This window comes from Microdochium trichocladiopsis, assembly GCF_020744255.1.
Source record: "Microdochium trichocladiopsis strain MPI-CAGE-CH-0230 chromosome Unknown B0I36scaffold_5, whole genome shotgun sequence".
NCBI classification, from domain to species: domain Eukaryota; kingdom Fungi; phylum Ascomycota; class Sordariomycetes; order Xylariales; family Microdochiaceae; genus Microdochium; species Microdochium trichocladiopsis.
In genome coordinates, this window is record NW_025763548.1 from 1,434,827 (window position 1) to 1,452,375 (window position 17,549).

Sequence of the window (17,549 nt, forward strand, 5' to 3'; positions counted from 1 at the left end):
CATGATCCTGTCTATGTTGTAGAACAATAATCAATACCTGTGGTTTCCAATCACTAGAATGCTGCTTCAAGGAAGATGAGCAAGGCTGGAAACATTGGTATTGTTACGTACATCACAACACGGGACGACGATCGACAATCATAGGGAAGTCAAGAAATCATGCGAGGAATCAACCTATAAATATCAAATTACTCCTGATGTTGCATCCCAAGTTGTGCTTTTGATGGAAACCACATCAACAACCACTCTCATTCCACTCTCATCGGCTACTGATGACTAATCATCATCATACGCTTGTGGTGGCCCCACACACAATATTGTCTGTCCTGCACACCATCGCGTCGACCCCGTTACCGAATGAAACATAATCGCAACCCCTTCAATCTCGCTAGATGTCAAAGACGCTCTTTAGCTTAATTATGAGATTCCATTCTTCATTCGATACATCTGCGCGATAGTAGTCCTTGAGGCAATCGATGGAGGCACGCGAGATCTGGGAGTAGAGGAGATCGCTCTCCTCGAGTTGGCGGCCATATGTCGGCTGGTTATGACCCATCTCGATCTTAATAGCGACAGAGGGTTGTCCTTTCTTGCAAATGGGAAGCTGCTTGTGATCTCGCTCGATGGAAGTCCTGCAAAGCAAAGGATGATCAGCTGCGGATGATCACTCGAAAAGTCACAACTCAACTTACACTCTGCCGATGCCAATGATCTCCTTCTTGCCCTCAGCATTCGTCTTAACCGCGGCGATCGGCGTATTAACGCGAACAGATCCCTCGAGACAGTCGACCCCCAAAACTATAGGCCCAGTCTTGTTGAAAACCGCGACGGGCTTCAGCACACCAGGGAAGACTGCGAGGTCTTTTGCCTGCTCCTTCTTCTTCTCAAGCTGCTCGGCCATGTGCTTGGTAAAGCTGTCAAACAGGTGATATATGATATCCGCCATAAAGATTTTCACGCCTTGTTCGTCAGCGTACGCTTGGGCGTCCTTGTCGACCTTGACATCGAAACACAGCATGACGGCGTGGTCTGGCGACTTCTCGAGCATGGTAGCGCACTGCATGACATCGCGCTTGAAGACGGGACCGATACCAATGTTGGCGACGGGGATCTTCATGTCCTTCAGGAAATCCAGCAGGGCCTCGAGTGAACCCAGCGTGGAAGCCTGGACACTGACACCGCGACCAGACTTGTTGACACGGGCAAGCAACTTGCCAACATCAGCCTCAACCTCGTCGATGAGGTCGTCTTCATCGTCGTCAGGGCCGACGACAAGCAGACGCGAACCGGCAATGGCGCCCTCGAGACCAGGTGCGCTGATCTTGATACCCATGGCGGCCTTGACCTCTTTGTTGTGGACGTATTGTGACTTGACACGGAGCTCCTTCATTATAGCAGGAGTGAGGAGGGCACGAATATTAGTCACAATCGCGCCTTCTGTGCCTGCCACGACAATGCGGTCGCCTTCGCGCAGAATACCGTTGGACAGGATGACATCGATGGTCATACCGAACCCTTCGATCGCCTTGACTTCGAGGACCGTGGCCTGCACCTCGGAGAGATACATAAGAGAGCCAACCATCCTCTCCTGGGTGAGCTGCAGGATCAGCTTGAGCATATCGGGGATACCCTCGCCAGTGTGAGCTGAGGTGGGGACGAGCGAGACGTTCTTGGACATGGACTTGTTCTCATAGAAGAGCTCAGAGTTGAAACCCTGCTCGGCGAATGCCAGCTTGGTCTGCTCGAGACGGTTGCGGAACTCGTTCTGGACGCCCTTGTTCTGAAGCGCCAGACTCTCTTGGAAGCCGTTGTTGGCAACCATCTTCCAGCCGTACAGACGATCGATTTTGTTGAGGGCGACAATGAAGGGAGTCTTGCGATCGCGGAGCAGCTTCATGGACTCGAGAGTCTGGGGCTCGAGACCGTGCATAATATCAACGACCAGGATGGCAATGTTACAAAGCGAGGAACCTCTTGACCGCAGGTTGGAGAAGGACTCGTGACCTGGCGTGTCAATGATGAGGAGACCAGGCACCTTGTACTCGAAAGAACCGTCGCGGTTGACCACGGCGGTCTTCTGCTTGATGGCGTCGACCGGGAAGTAAGTGGCACCGATCTGCTGAGTGATACCACCGGCTTCGCCTTCCTGGACGTTGGTCTGACGGATCTTGTCCAGAAGCTTGGTCTTTCCGGTATCGACGTGTCCAAGAATACAGCAAATGGGCGAGCGCAGATTGTCCTTAGATCTGGCGGCAAGAGCAGCCTGGTGAGCCTTTTCTCTCCGCTCGGCGGCCTCCTTCTTGCGCTTCTCCTCGGCAAGTCTGGTGGCGGTCATCTTCTCGTCTTCTTCAGACTCGTCGTCCGAGTCATCGTCAGAATCCTCATCGGAGTCATCGCCCTTGGAACCCGTCTCCTTGGCCTTCGGCCGCGACGGCAGGTCCTTGGTCTTGGTGTCTTTCTCCTCGTCCGAGTCAGCGTCCCAGCTGTCCTTGACATCCTCTTCGGACGCGGCAGCGGCCTCCCAATCGTCCTCAATCTCGTCGGCGGCGGCAGCCTCCTTAGCAGCCTTGGCGGCAGCCTCGGCCTCGGCGGCTTCTTTGGCGGCCTTCTCTTCAGCTTCCTTTGCAGCAGCTTCCGCCTGGAGTCTCGCACGCTCAGCAGCTTCGGCAAGAGCCTTCTCCTCCTCGGCCTGGGTCAAGGACAACGTGTTAGTGTCCAGGCTCGTCCCTACGGACAATAATGGGAGGTCGGAACTTTGCAACTTACCTTCTTGTCCAACTTGCCACCACGCTTCTTCTCAAAAGTGGGCTTCTTCTTCTGCTCTTCGCCGTCACCAGCCGGGCCAACCTTGATACCGGCAGCCAGCATTTGCTGAAGCTTTCTCTCGTTGCGGGCCTTCTCCTCCTTTTGCGCCTTGGTCATGAACTTGCCCTCTTTCTTGAGCTGCTCAATCTTCTCCTTCTCCTTCTGCTTCTTGCGGGCCTTCTCCTCTTCTTTCCGCTTGGCCTCCTCGGCTTCCTTGCGCTCTAGTTCTTCGAGCCTGGCCTTCTCCTCGGCCGAAGCCTGCTCCATGGCTTCTCTTTGCCGGCGCAGCTCTTCTTGTTGCTTCTGGATGGCGGCGAGATGTGCGGGAAGCTTCTTCTTCTTGCCGCCAGCGTCGGCGGCGGGTGCTGGGGCCTCCTCCTTCTTCTCCTCGACCTTGGCGGGCTCGGGCGCCTTTGCGGCGGGTGCCGGGGTGGTAGTCTTCTTCTTGGCAGCCTGTACAAGGACATGAAATGTCAGTCAAGTGCCACACGACACATGCAGCGAGAGGGGACTTCACGAACCTGCTCCTTCTTCCTCTGCTTCTCCCTCTCTTTCTTGAGCTTTTCCTTCTCAGCCTTGGTGAGCATGCGACCACCATCAGCGTCGTCGTCGTCAGCAGCAGCAGCGGCGGCGGCCTTGTTACCGCCCTGCTTGTTGCCACCTTGCTTGTTGTTGCCGCCCTGCTTTCCACCCTTGCCCTTCTTCTCGGGCATGGCGAACTCGTCGTCCATCGAGGCCTCGACGGGCGCCGCGGGCGCGGGGCTGGCCTCCTCCTCCGCGCCGGGGGCGTCCTCGCCCTCGACAAAGTCGTCGACGATGCCCTTCTTCTTCCTCCGTTCGCGGTTCTTGCGCATCATGGCCATCAGGCCGCCGGCCGGCGCATCGTCGCCATCCTCGGCGCCCTCGGCACCAGCACCAGCAGCCGCATCCTCGCCCGCAGCGTTGTTGGCCGGCGCAATCGACTCGCCGAGCTCGGCCTCCCAGTCGTCGTCGGCTTTCTTGTTCCCCTTCTTCTTGGGCGGCATCGTGGCGGTTTCTGGTATGCGATTACTTTATTTGGTTGGGTTTTTTGGTGAATCGTCTTTTGTCACCTTCCAATCAGGGAAGCTGTGTGTCGTTTCGTCGTGGTCGTGATACTAAGCACCGGGGACCACACGCTGGAAAGTGGTGTGTGCACGTCGGGGTGAGCAAAAAGGGCCGGAAGTCGTAGAGTATTTGTCCTGTCAACCCGTGACCTGGAGTGACGACGAGAGGAGTGGGAAGAGAGAAAAAAGAAAACGGAGAGGAAAAAGTCCCACGTTTGATTGTCGACCCTGTTGGGGGGCGGAGTTTAGTCTGGCCTTTGGGAGTGGGATGACTTTCTGGAATCGAAGATGGATTGTCGGAAAGGTGGGGTGGCGCCGAGTTGGAAAACTACTGTCCCCTCACTCACTCACTCAATATGCGTCGGCCAAAGAAATCGAGCAGATAATAATAGCTCGAGTGCAGAACTCGGGGGTGTGGAAATGCGGCTTGATTTTCCTTGATTCTACCTACGTAAAGTTCCTACTTGTGTTCACAGCTGCTGCGTCTGACTCACTCCTCGCCTCCAGATATTATCCAGCCTCTTCTTTCGAGCTGTGGCAATTTTGTGGTTGCGGAGTTTAGCGTAGATTCCTCAGAGTTCAGGCAACCACCACATTCCTGCGAAAGTCTCGGGCGAACCCGTGGTCTCTGGGCGCTTCCAAAAAAGGCCCTGGCAAAGACTGTCTTGCCACTGTTTTCATATGCCGTCCTCGTCCCTCACCACAATAGCAAAGCGGCCGACTGCTCCTCCGCAATGCGCCTCTTCACAATGTTGGTGGGGTCCAGAGTTGCTGTTTGGCGGCTCATGACGTTCTTGCGCGCACAGGAGCTGGATAAATTGTGCCGCCGTGCAATAAGCGATATCGATAAGAGCTTTCCATGCGGCGCGTCGGCTCTCGGGAGAGTTGCTAGGTCCACTCCCCAATCTGGGGTTCACTCTTTATTACACAATGCCTGGGACGGCATGAAAGGATTAACTCTTCGTACTGTTTGAGGTATTCGACGTGCTTTTTAACTTTTTGTCAAACCCAGACGACTCCCTTTCATTTTAATCGATGATGTGCTTTTTGTCCGCCCAAGAAGGTGCAATGCCGCGACACACGCTCTCGTAGTCGGCAAACCTGTCCCCGTGCAGTCCCAGGTCCGGGGTCGTCCAGAACATGGTCCAGTTCATGTCCGGGATCTTCAGTGTTCCCCTGGAACGCTCAAAGTACCACTTGTTCACAGGGTTGTCCTTGCGGCTCCGCCAGCAGACACCATCAGGAAAGCAGTCTCTGACCATCGCATTGAACACAATATCAGCCACACCTCCCGCGCCTTGCGCCTTGCGCAGGACCGCAAACTTGTCGAGATATGGGACTAGTCTCTGGGGTTCTGTGACTGCACTGCCGTCACCATCCTGGGGAGACTCCCAAGTTAGGATCGCGCCACCCTCGTATTCTCCAGCAATAATGATCCCCGCGAGCTTGTTCTGGACTCTTTTCAGATAATGGTCAACGTCCAGTTTGCGGCCGAACGAGTCCTCAATCAAGTACACCAGCCGCCCAAGATCGATGCACGGGTCCGTCAGGTTGAGCGTGCGCTCGCCAGGCTGAGGTGGCCTCCACGGCGTCTTCAGAGGATCTGGAAATATGGTCAGAGGCATCCCTCTCTTTGCCAACGTCGTCATGGACCCAATCTGTGGTGTTCCCATCGTCGAGGTGACCGGCGTGAAGCGCCCGGACGGCAGTGACGATGACTGGACGGGTTTGTCCGTCAGGAGGTTATGTATGAGCGGGTTCTGGCCTCGCCGAGTGCTGACCAGAGCCCAGTCCAGAGCGTCCGGCGACCTCTCCCGCGCCACTTCCTGAGGCGTTGTGATGACTGCTGAGGATGTGGGCGGGAGCATAGTTAAAGCGTGTTTGGCAAGCTGCGCGTTCGCAAGATGTACTTCGCACTCGCGTTGGGCTATCTCGTCCTTTTGCTTTCCCGTCAAATCTTTCTCGACTTCTCGAAACTCATGAGCCAAGTTGAGAAAAAGGTGTCTGCCAGTAGCGCGATTGCTTGCCGGTACGCCTCCAAGCGGGTCCAGGACGATGAGCCGATAGACTTCGGTGGCAAGGTCAGAGTCCAACTCGACAGAGGTCTCAGTACGATCGACGAATTGCAGGCCGGAAAGACTCCGAGTCAACGCCAGAATAGCATCATTGCCATTCACTGGCTTGATGGAAGAACTTTCGGGCGTGTAAGCAAAAGACGGAATGACGGGGATCCGCTCGTGCTTGAGGGCGTCGGAAATACAGTGCTTGTTGCCAACAAAAAGGTCGTGAGAGGTGTATGGCGATGGCGAGCCCAGCTTGCTAGAGGGATGCCCGAAAGCTAATGGCGAGTCAATGATCCTTGAGCCATGGTCGTCATATCTGTCGACAGCTACAGCAATGCGGGCAGCTTGTGCTGTGGTCTGCTGCCGCTGGAAAGCCTCGCTCTCGGTCCCCAGATCGCAGTCCACCACGACGATGCTTGTGAGGCCGAGCTTCTTCAGCTGTGTCAGCGTCTTGCCCACGCCCAGCATGGTTGCATCGTCGACGCTTTGGGGGGCCCGGAACTTGACAAGAGCCACGTATAGAGGGGGCCCAGGCTCGCTTCGTAGGACGGCATCATTGGCTGCCGCAGTAGGCGGCGCCTGCGGCGCTCGTTGCTTGAAGACAGCAGCATCTTTGCGGTTCAGCAAGGGGACGAACTTGTTCATGTAGCCCTTGGCATCTCGCTTCGTCACCGAGGTCTCGAGGATGGAGACGATGAAATCCTATGTACAGCGGTAAATTGGGCGAAGCTTAAGCGGCGGAGCTGGGAGGGTAAATACCTGGTCCACGGATGCCTTTCGCTTTTTCGTCTCTGACAGAGATGTATAGGGCATGCTAGGGCTGGACGACTTTCCGCTGCTGCTCGGCACACCTCCCGAGGGCAGAGAAGACCATTGCCGAGTGCCATTGGCAGGACCGGTTGCGGACTGCAGTGCCCCGACCGCAGGTTTGGCACATAACGGCTGCAGACTCGTCAGCGGTGATATGCTAAGATGGGCGAAAGCTGATGTGGTCTGGGCCTTGTTGCGAGTGTTTGCGTGGTGGCCACAGTGCGATGTTGCAAAGGGGCGATCCAGGCCCGAGGCTGGACCAGGCGTGATGAGAGAGCGGTGATGAGGTTGCGGTAGTGACCTACATTGCAGCCGAGACTCCCGAGACTCGCCTTGGCCCAAACGGCGCGAGCTGGTCCCATTGCGCACAAAGCCGTCCAGGGCCTCGCGTCACGGTCAACAAGAGGTTGTGCACATTGGGCGCATTGGACACAGATATCTTTGGGATTGCGAGGTTGAGAGGGCCGACGTAGTTGATGTTGAAACAGACGATGGATGTCTCCGGGTCTTTGTTATCTTATTGTTAGCCAACCGCTTTTGTTTGTGTGACTCCTCCGTCACTGGCCCGGTTTTGTGGATCCGAAGTCGCTCTGGCTGGGCCACTAGAGCAGCATGTGATGATGTGGCCTGGTGCTCGGCGCCGGCATTGCCTCAGATGGCAGCTCTGGCAACCTCGTCGAATCGACAAAATGACTCAACATGGGCCCCCATGAGAGAGAGGCATAATCCCTCAGCCGACAATGTGCTGGCACTGGGAAACAGGACACAATTACACGGTCCATATACCAGACTCTAGAATGCACACGTCTACCTAACTTATGCAAGCATGAGAGGATTGGTCTTGTAGAAAACACGATACCAGATAGATCCTATTGGAGCTGATGTTGGCGATCGATGGTTGGCCAGTCTGTGTCTATTCGTCCATTGTATATAAGGCTGGGTGAATATGACTTGCACAAATGTCATCATCCAACTCGCGGGGGGAAGGTTTGCTGTCCATTACCTCCCGAGCCACCTGCCGAATCATCGAGACCCTTTGAGCTTCTCAAACCGGAGTCTGCACAGTCGCCAAGGAACACTTTCAACCATTGGTATCAGGTACCAGAGACAGCAAATTGTAGATTGGACCTGGCATGCCGTTGTATGCTGGCATGCCTGCCCTGGTGGTCATCACTTAATCATTTGGCATCCCGACTTCCAAGCAAGGCACGATCAGGACAGGGTCCAACTGCCCCGCCAGCAATCTCACCTCCCAGCTGTGGCCCCGCCTTTTCGACGGTTCCGCAAACCTCATTGGCGGAACCCGGAGCTCTCCGCCAACCTGCGACCAGGCAGCCGTTGGCCAAAGCGCAGCCTCATTTCGGCGGTCAAGTATAAGAAGGCCTTCACCTTCCCGCCATCTTGATGAAATCTCTTTCCCTTTTCTCTTCATACTTACCTTGACTAATCCGCGGACGCTCAAGAATATCCGTTGGTAGGACGAGAGACCTGCATTGCACAGCGTGGAGTCGATCGTTCTGTATTATCCTTCGGGATCGTACTGGTCGCAATTTTTGCTGTCCTCATCCGTCATTCTTTCATTGCAAACGTCGCGATCTTTGCCTAGCAGTCTTTGCATGGCTCGAAGCAGCGTTGTGAAGAAGGGAGCGATCGACCCATAGACAATGCCCACTGTAGCTTCGTCTATGCGTCAAGTCCGCATCATGGTTTCTAGATATTCCAGGTATTCATTGCCTGCTCGATATCAAGGTAGATGGACATCTCTAAATGTTTGTCAGTTCAGTCTTGGAAGGGTCACCCACGTCGTAAGGTGCGTGGTGTTGCGAGGCCACGGTAAGGTCTCCCGGACTGACTGCGGTACTGGTCCGCTTGGTGGAGGACCCTCTACAAAGCAAACACTGCACGATGTATTGACGACCTTCATGCCTGTCCTGTCCTGTCATCGCTGAGCAACAAGAACATACATCATCTTCAATAAACTTGCACGACAGGCAATAAAGTGTAGATAATGTACCTGCGCGTACCGACCCAGCCGTTCGGCCTCCTCATCAACGCTGACAAGGTTGCCCCCAGGCCAGCAGAGTTTTCTCCAAGGGCATCTGCGCCTCTGATTCGGTCACGCTGACGTGAGGCCCCATATTACACGACAAGGTCTCCGGGTGCAGTCCAGTGAGCCAATGATTGGTGTCGGCGCGACGGGTTCTGCATGGTAGAGTACTTGTGTGTACTTTCAAGCGTTCCTCGCCCGTGACGTTGTTCCTTGCTCGTGGTCTTCGCGATGTCCGCAAACATTGATGTAACCTGCTGACCATAACCTGCGAAGACTCGGTGCCGATTGATGTAATTATGCCCGGGCTTGAAACTAGACGGCTGTGGCAGTCCTGGCGACTATCCGTGTCCCAAGATGCCTTGGAAGCAGCTGCGGTCTCTGCTCGATTGGCGAGGTTGTATCTGCTGCGTGACTGTCACGACGGCATGACCACGGTAAGTCCCGCCGTGCAGCGACCGAGAGACAACGGCGCCGTGTTGGCCTCGTTTGCTGATAACGACGCCTGCCGGACGGGATAGGCTGCGCTGAGTATGAGAAGAGGGGTACAGTACTATGAATGGTGCTTCGAACCCGGCTTGATAACACGAGCAACTGTGCAAGTGGGGTCACGTCGCGACTCACGCCGGCAAGTTACGCCCACGTCTTTTGTGCAGTGCCGTTCTCGGATGTCGTGCTTTGGCGGCGGGCACAAAATGCACTCCCTGCACTGATGACTGCGTCCAGGCCTCTCCGCACGCCAGACCAGCTTTGCCAGTTGCGGCCTAGCTGCTGCTGGTGGGCAAGACGCCTTGATTGGCCACGGGCCTTGGTGCTGCAACCGGCCACGCCATCCACCCATGGGTCCTTGGTGTTCGCAACACGAGAGCAGCGAATCAGCGCCCGGGGCCGGGTATCTGGCGCTGGGCTAAACGGGGGGTGACTCAGTGGCCCGTGCATCTGATCAGCGTTTGTGCTGGGATTATGCAGGCTCGACTTGTGCTTTTGCCTCGCTGCATGAAACACTGATGCAGCACCGGAGCCTGGAGGCGTCGCCGTGACGGAAGTGGGATAATACTGACGACTCAGAGGCTGGCCAAGCCAGGAGCCTGAAGGCACAGGCAGCAGAAGCGGGCGACACAGACACACCCACGCCGCCACGCACGCTCCGTTCCGGCTGCCCTTCTTCTCTGCCGTTTCCAGCCTGCAAACCGCCCACCAAGGCTGCCATTTTGCAATATTCGCTTGCTGGCAACAAACACACAGACACGCCCACCGCCGCCAGGCCTCGTCCGCGATCCTGTCACTGTTTGAGCACCATGCCAGTCCTCGGCCTCCTGTAATGTCAACGCCCGGCAGGCGGGAAACCGCCAGAATGTCTGAATGACGGCATTTCGCGACCGCAGCGTCCATCCATCAACCGCCGCCGCCGCCACCACCACCACCACTACCAGCAGAAGCACTTGCTGTGGTTAGCACACGACAATGGCCGGACGTTCTCAGGGTGTGTGTGGTGGTGGGAGGGCGCTCTGTGGGTGGGCGGTAGTCGGTCACTCGTAGGCTGTGGCAGGGTGAGTGACCGGCCCAACTGCCACAGGGTAGGTAGGTGCCACTTCCCCTAGTCTCTCTGCCCGCGCACTCTTGTCTCCTATTGTCGTCCCCCATCCAAGACAGATGATCAGCCCATGCCGCGCGCCGGACCCAACTCGCCGTCCGCCGCACGAGTTCGTGGGTATCGCGCTGGCCCAGGCCTGGTGCTGCGAACGCGGCGTGTGTTGTGCCCACTCACCTACCTGATGATGCCTCCCGCGCTATCTTGACACACGGGCGACCAAAAGGCTCGACTATCTATCTGCCTGCAGCGCTGCAGCCCTTCCATGCCATGCCGTCCATGACATGAGCTGGGGTAGGCACTTGCAAAGTTGCCTTGCAGGCAAGGATGTGTGTGCAGTGGGCACACTGCTGCGACAGTACAGTACAGTATTACATGCTCCCCCCAGCTCGGCTGAGCAGAAACCCAGTCCCTCTTCACAACAGCAGCAGTCAGCATGCACTGGAGCAACCTAGGGAGCAACCGACTCCCGTTGGGGTCCCAAGCATGGTCCCGTCCCCCAAGATTGCCTCTGGCTATTGAGTTGGTGCAGATGGCGCGCACCTCTGGTCTCGCCCACAGATGGACGGCAGCACTCTCGCAACAGGAGGAGGATGAGGAGAAGGAGCTGCGCCAGCGCCCGCCCGCACCCAGACACAATCAGGGTCGCCTGCGCTACCCAAAAAGTACCTAGAGGTAGGTAGAGAGGCACAGGCTCGCTCGCTCGCCCGCCCAGGCAACTCAGCGCCCACTTGCAACCCGCCCGCTCTGCCCTGTCCGGCCCAGCCTGGCTTGGGACGCGTCGCTATGCTTGCTGCTCCTCTGCGTCTGGCCTGCCCGCACAGCAGGCCAAGTTCGCCCTTTCCCATCCATCATTTCCCACCTGGCTGCACTCCACCTTGCACCCGCCCTTCTCCCTCTCGCCCGCCCAGCCGCACACACACACACACACACTCACTCCCTCTCTTCTCCATTCCTCTTCCCTCTACCCACCACTGCTCCGTGCATTCTCCCTCTTTTCTATCCACGGCTGCCCGACCTCGACGAAGTTATCCTACACAAGCCACCGACACCGACTCCGCCCGTTGTCCGCAGACTCTGTTACCGCGACACTCAACATCTTTCGCCTCGTCAACCAGTTCGACCGATTCCTGTCTCCTGGCCTTTGTCGTCACGGTCGTCCACTCGAACAGACGATCCCTCCTCTGTGTCCGAAGAGCCACCGGAGCTCAATTCGCTTCACGTCACCACGCTCGGACTGCACGTCGAGACACAACCCTCGCCAGCTTGTGGGCGCTGGCACACAGTTCTCGCTGGCGGCGCTCCTAGACACGTCGCTCCGGTGTTTCGTGAATCTGTGCAATCTGCGCAACAAGGCCGCCTCCTTGTCTGCGACCGTCCTACGACACTAACCAGGTCTTTGCCATCACGAACGCGTTGCTCCTCGCTCCACGTGCAAAGATCCACGACCCTTGACGCGCGCCTGCTTCGTCCCCCTTCGCAGTCAATCGTCCACCGGTCGCGTCGATCCGAGCCGGCCGTCATGTCCTCCATGTTCGCACGCTTGACCTGATACAACCGTTCGTCTATCTACTCAGTACGATCCTCCGCCAGAGAGGTGACTGGTAGATTATGACTGAAAAGTCGACACCGCTGTCGACGCAATTCGTGCCTCCGAGTCAGACGACCGCCGCTGGCCTTGCCTCGCCTCCACCACTGCTGCAAAGCGCTCCTAAGAGCAAGGTCGAGGCGGTCGAAGAAGAGCCGTACACCATAAAGTGCATCTGCGGCTTTTCTGACGATGACGGGAACACGATTTATTGCGAGACATGCGACTCTTGGCAGCACATCGAGTGCTATTACCCAAACAACATTCAGGAGGCATACCGAGAAGATTTCGCGCACTCTTGCGTAGACTGCAAGTTTCGTCCTCTCGACCACCAACGCGCCTTTGAGCATCAGAGCCTTCGCAAGAGCAACCTCAGCACGACGGAAGTTCCTGACCGTTCAAAGAAGCGGCCCCCCTCGAAGAGCCACAAGAAGAAGAAACCTGCCGATGTCCAAGTAAACGGCCAGACTGCCCACGATCCATTCGCGAAAGGGGTCCCGGATAATGCTGGCGCCCAAGGCCACCGGAAATCCAAAAGTTTACACCGTTCAAGCCAATCTGTCAGCTCCAAGGATCCCAAGCGGAGCCCCTCCTTTGGTCAGAAGCCAGGAAACCCTCATGGCCATCCGCCGAGTCCGGCCACGACACCGCCTGACAATCTCCCACAAGAGCTTGAAGTCCACAACTACTCCAGCGGCTTCCACGACTTGTACAAGGAAGAGAATGACTTCCCTATCGTGCAAACAAATTCTTTCGTCAGCCTCGTCATCTCCAACATTCTCTCATTATGGCTGCGCGACCACGACAAACTGAAGGAAGAGACGGGCTGCGACTATGCTGACGTGTTCCAACCACTGCCCCCCAACACTGACTCTGGAAAGAATGCACCAGTTGTGGAACATAAGAAGGAGGTCCTGCCAGACATCGGTCTGCCACTGCACTGGCAATACTTGCGGGCGCCTAATGCTGTCGATAAGGACGTCCCCCTCATCGAGCTGAACGGTCAGATCGGTATACAAAAGAATTACTGTGAAGATCCAGAGAATCGGTGGTCCGAGTTGAGCTCGCCGCTGCCGTTTGTCTTCTTCCACCCTATGCTTCCCATCTACATCGATACAAGGAAGGAAGGCTCGCAAGCTCGTTATGTGCGACGAAGCTGCCAACCTAACGCGATCTTGGACACATTTCTATCGGGCGGTTCAGAGTATCATTTCTGGCTCGTCAGCGACCGCCCAATCACCCAGGACGAGGAGATCACAATCCCATGGGACTTCCGACTGCCAAAACAAGCCCGGATGCTCCAGCTTCTTGGACTTGGCGATGATGGCGCCAGACCACAGCCCGAATTCGACGCGAACGATTTGGAGAGCTACCACCAGACGGCAAGCTGGGTCCACACTGTCTTGTCCGAGTATGGGGGGTGCGCGTGCGAACTTGGGCCTGAATGTGCTTTTGCGCGGTTCCACCGTACATACATCAGCAGAGTGCACCCAAAGTCGCTGGCGAAGAAGAAGTCTCGAAAGACCAAGACCAACGGACTGTCGCCGACAGGTGTGAACCCGAGCAACAACAGTCGTGCTGCTAGCGAGGGGCATGGCGAAGATGGCGTGGAGAACGACTCTGGGTCTTCTCGAAGCAAACCACCCAGTAGAGACATGACACCAGCTCGGCAAGGATCCTTTGATACCCTCGGCGTTCTTACAGAAATGACGGACCGGGAAAAGAGAAAAGTCCAAATGGCCGAAGATACCTTCCGACGTATGGAGCAGCAGCAGCCACCACGAAAGAAGAAGCGGACCTCGGATGGAACCAACGGCTCTACCTCGTCAAAGTCAAAGACGCCCAAATTGACTCAGGGCACCTCCACAGGCACTAATGGTGCCTCTGAACGTCGTTATGTCGATGCCGGGACATCGCGGCGCGTGTCTGGGTCTCCCGCGATCTCACCTGGAGCTGGGGACGTCCGCATGCGTTCTGTCGCATCCTCCGAGGAAGACGCCAAAGTCTCTAGGACCGTGGCCACTGGCCAGACCCCCCAGTACCGCGATTGCGGGGTGCAAACCGATCCCGTTGAAGGAGAGTGGTTCAGCCCGCCACCGCAGACACCGAAACCTAGGAAGAGGGTCATCTCCCTTTCGAAACGACTTCTTCAGAACCGTTATCGCTACAGAGCGGATGATCACTCTTGTCGCCGATCCATCGGCTCTCCTTCATCCGTTGTTTCCGCTCTGATCAAGATGGACCTTGATTCCCCTACCATCAGTCCGAGGTCACCCATTCTGAACCATTCCAGCATCAAGACAACCATGACCGTCTCGTCCACAACAGAGCCCGCGATGGCCGACACCCCCGTGTCCTCAGCCAGCAACGCGAAAGAGTCTTCTGACGAGTCCGAGACTCAGACAGCGGTGGTTGTTAAAGCTCAGTCGCCTGAGATGCGTGTGCAATTGCCTCCCGTGCCCACGTTTGAGAGCGCGGAAAGTGGGAATGCGCCCAAGGCTTCTCCTGCTGCTACTACGACCCCTGTGATCCAGTCCCCGACCATCAACATCAGCATGGCTAGCCCATTTGCGCCATCCGCGGTCAACGGGATCGCTGCTCACCCCAGTCCGGTCAAGAAGAAGTTGAGCCTGAGTGATTACACAAAGAGCAGACTGAACAAGGCTGCGGCGACAAAGCCTTCAACAACTCCCCTCAAGATATCGGTGCCTGCTCTTGACGATGTCAAGTCACCGACCACGGATGTCGTCATGGTGGACTCCAACATGGAAGAAAAGTCTCCGTCTTGACCACCCACCCAGCTCATGTACGAGAGTCGCCTTTGCTCACAATATTCCCATTTCTCTATTCTTTATTACTCGGGTACTTTTTCTACTTTCTATGGGCAAAGGATTACACGTATGACACGACCATGCATGCGACAAGCATACTTTATTGCGACACGGCGTTCAACTGGTACGGATAAGGTGTACGGACTGCACACTGACAAGTGATGCGGAGGGTTGTCTTTGTTCGGGCAAAAGCTAGTTTGTTTGCGTACCAAGGCTCTCGGCAGTGCAGGAGAGACGCACGCCGAACTCAAAAGAGCTGTGTACTTTTTGTGTTGAGATTTTCGTCCTTTGGCACCATAAATCCCACGGGTCAAAACCAGACGGTACAAGAACGCAATCGGAGTTTGCAATAAGATACCATATACTATACAAATGTACCACTACGATGGCAGCGCGTGTTCTCCATCTGCCACCGCACCCTGTTCAATCCATTCTGCTCGGGCATAGTTTGTGCTCCAATTGTGATTCCACACTATATGCTCACGGGCTGTTATTCATTAATGATGTAACTCATGTGGTATCTTGAATCATCTCTATGGTACAACTCTATATGCCGATATTGCATTGTCCCCGCTCCACTTCGGGACCTTGCCTGCTGCGATGATGCGCCTATGCTGGCAGATATGGAGCGTGACTACTTTTCGCTCTATCTTATCTCTCCAACTCTCGCTCTCTCTCTCAAATCAAGCCACAGGCATGCGCATGCCGTGTGGCCGGCCCTATCCAGCCAAACTAAAACGCGCTTCGTGTGCTCAGATTGTCCTCTCTGAACACGAGCAAGGCCAGCTTGTGCCTGACGAGCAGGCCAAGGATGCCGACGAGGGACTGCATGATGGTGATCTCGATGGCGAGGCGGTCTTCGCGCAGCGGTCCGCGCCAGACCAGCCACAGGTTGAGGATTGTCAGGTTGCTCGTCTCCTCGATCAGTCCGTCCTCGGATTCCTTGAGTCGTAGCAGCCGGAGGCGCGCGAGCAGCCGCAGCGCGTAGGCTACAGGGGCGCGAGGTTGTCGATCCTTTTCGAAGACGGCGACGCTGGGCTCGAGGAGGCCGGTTCGGGCGTTGAAGTGCGGCAGCCGGTGCCGAGGGCACGGGAGCAAGCCGAATAACTGCGGCGTACTGTACAAAAAGTTGAACCCCTGCGGAAGCAGAAGCAGGACTAGTGTCTTGGAGAAGTGCCCAAGAATACTGACTACGGCAAAGACCATGCCCGCAAAGTAGCAGTATGTGTCGCCGACAAAGACACGGGCAGGATACCAGTTGTGGGCAAGCAGTGCGAAGCTGACGCCCAGGAAAGGCAGAAGGAAATATAGAGAGAAGAGATGGGAGTCGGTGGCCGGGTGCGGGTAGGGCGTCAGCAGGTATAACGCGTCATTGGCCACAAGAAGAAGCGCAATGACAATGCTCTGCGACACCTCGATGCCGTTGATACCGGCGAGGATATTGATGCTATTTGGACTGAAGATACACAGGGCGGCCATGTAAATATAGTATAGCGGACCGAGGTCGAAGAGTTCACGGCCCGTGATTTTCTGGAGGAAAGTCGGCAGGACGATCGAGGTCACTCCAAAGTCGACAAAGTATACGACGAGCAGGGGGATCGAGGCGAAAGCGGGAATGAAGAACTTGTGTCGCCAGCGAATGTCGAAGAGGTCGTCGCCGAATCCGAGAATCGTGATCGAGTGGAGCGCAATGATTGCTGAGAGGAACGAAGCCAGCTAATCCCAAGACGGTGGTTAGTAAAGACAGTCCGCGGGCAGAGAAACATTTCAGACGAGAGAGGATGCCTCCTCCTACCTTGCCATGGGGGAATCTGTGCAGTAGGCGACCCTTTTGAACATAGTCGACATTCATCACGACGTCTCGGTTGCCGCCACCACTAGTGGCGACGACAATGTCCTTGTAAAAGGGGATGAGGATGAAGACCATGATGATGAAGAGGTAGACGACGGCGCAGATGGCGCCCATGCACTCGGGCAGGAGCTCCTTGTTGTTGACTTTGGACTTGTCGCGGCCGCTGAGGCCGGCCCTGACAAAGGTCGGCCCGAGCCAGCGGATCATGGCGTAGGCGGCGCAGAAGGCGATGCCGCTGAGGGCGAGCGAGGCGATGAGGGGCTCGCCCTCGCGGCGCTCAAAGGTGCGCACGAGGGCGGACAGGCAGACTGCGGCGAGGGCCGTGAGGGACCATGTCTCGTTGCGCGAGAGCTCTGGCACGCCGGTTGGCGACGAGACCGCCATGGCCGGTGCGGGCGCGGCGTGGGCAGAAGCGGACTGCTGTTGCGACGAGGCTCGAGGAGTCGAGGGGTGTGGGAGGATGGATGCTATGTGGCGTCGGCGCTGTGCAGGACCATGCTGGAGAGGTCGAGTGGTCGGCGCGACTGCGCGGGAGGCGTCGCAAAGCAGGCGGAATCCGCCAGGTCCCTGCCGGCAAGGACGACGGGTCGGAGATGATGTTTTGTGCAGTGCGGCAGGGAGCTTGAGGGGTGCTGAGGATCGTTTGGCCTTGAGAGCTGGTGGGCGACGACGGTTAATTAATTACGTGGTCTGGCTTGGCGGCTTTCCAGATGCTGAACTTACACGTGGAAGGTGCGATGGGCCCCTGCCCCACTGTAGCCTCCGCGCTGTTGCCCAAAATAACGGGCTGTTGCATCGACACTAGGCTGGATCGGGGTACTACCCCTGCCCAGGCCGGGCCCGTATAAGTCACCGGCGAGCGACCTCGCTACTCTAC

The 17,549-nt window shown here is 56.5% G+C and overlaps 5 protein-coding genes across 5 annotated transcripts; 2 read left to right on the top strand and 3 right to left on the bottom strand.

Annotated features, from left to right (window-relative positions):
• Positions 1 to 388: 388 nt before the first annotated feature.
• On the bottom strand, positions 389 to 3,830 carry B0I36DRAFT_243738 (uncharacterized protein; the record flags this gene model as incomplete). The annotated part of the gene is made up of 4 exons (XM_046150001.1): positions 389 to 632; positions 693 to 2,689; positions 2,767 to 3,258; positions 3,327 to 3,830. The coding sequence occupies 4 exons, from the start codon at positions 3,828 to 3,830 to the stop codon at positions 389 to 391; spliced, it is 3,237 nt and encodes a 1,078-aa protein (XP_046012675.1).
• A 1,088-nt stretch (positions 3,831 to 4,918) lies between these two features.
• B0I36DRAFT_374089 (uncharacterized protein) lies at positions 4,919 to 6,766 on the bottom strand (the record flags this gene model as incomplete). The annotated part of the gene is made up of 2 exons (XM_046160244.1): positions 4,919 to 6,655; positions 6,713 to 6,766. 2 exons carry the CDS (start codon positions 6,764 to 6,766, stop codon positions 4,919 to 4,921), a joined length of 1,791 nt encoding a protein of 596 aa, XP_046012676.1.
• A 4,247-nt stretch (positions 6,767 to 11,013) lies between these two features.
• On the top strand, positions 11,014 to 11,861 carry B0I36DRAFT_117430 (uncharacterized protein). Its single transcript, XM_046147983.1, has one exon. The coding sequence runs from the start codon at positions 11,188 to 11,190 to the stop codon at positions 11,707 to 11,709; it is 522 nt and encodes a 173-aa protein (XP_046012677.1). The 5' UTR covers positions 11,014 to 11,187; the 3' UTR covers positions 11,710 to 11,861.
• A 151-nt stretch (positions 11,862 to 12,012) lies between these two features.
• On the top strand, positions 12,013 to 14,778 carry B0I36DRAFT_362775 (uncharacterized protein; the record flags this gene model as incomplete). The annotated part of the gene is made up of 1 exon (XM_046158713.1): positions 12,013 to 14,778. The coding sequence occupies one exon, from the start codon at positions 12,013 to 12,015 to the stop codon at positions 14,776 to 14,778; it is 2,766 nt and encodes a 921-aa protein (XP_046012678.1).
• A 467-nt stretch (positions 14,779 to 15,245) lies between these two features.
• B0I36DRAFT_322971 (glycosyl transferase family 4-domain-containing protein) lies at positions 15,246 to 17,336 on the bottom strand. Its single transcript, XM_046153911.1, has 2 exons — positions 16,616 to 17,336; positions 15,246 to 16,536 (listed from the first exon to the last, which is right to left on the bottom strand). Exons 1-2 carry the CDS (start codon positions 17,054 to 17,056, stop codon positions 15,553 to 15,555), a joined length of 1,425 nt encoding a protein of 474 aa, XP_046012679.1. The 5' UTR covers positions 17,057 to 17,336; the 3' UTR covers positions 15,246 to 15,552.
• Between the last annotated feature and the right edge of the window lie 213 nt (positions 17,337 to 17,549).

Bases quoted from the DNA above. Each gene is read 5' to 3' on its own strand.
- B0I36DRAFT_117430 (XM_046147983.1), top strand. From the start codon at position 11,188: ATGCTTGCTGCTCCTCTGCGTCTGGCCTGCCCGCACAGCAGGCCAAGT.
- B0I36DRAFT_322971 (XM_046153911.1), bottom strand. From the start codon at position 17,056: ATGGCGGTCTCGTCGCCAACCGGCGTGCCAGAGCTCTCGCGCAACGAG. The intron at 16,537-16,615 runs GTAGGAGGAGGC...TCTTGGGATTAG, and splicing joins ACAGATTCCCCCATGGCAAG to CTGGCTTCGTTCCTCTCAGC.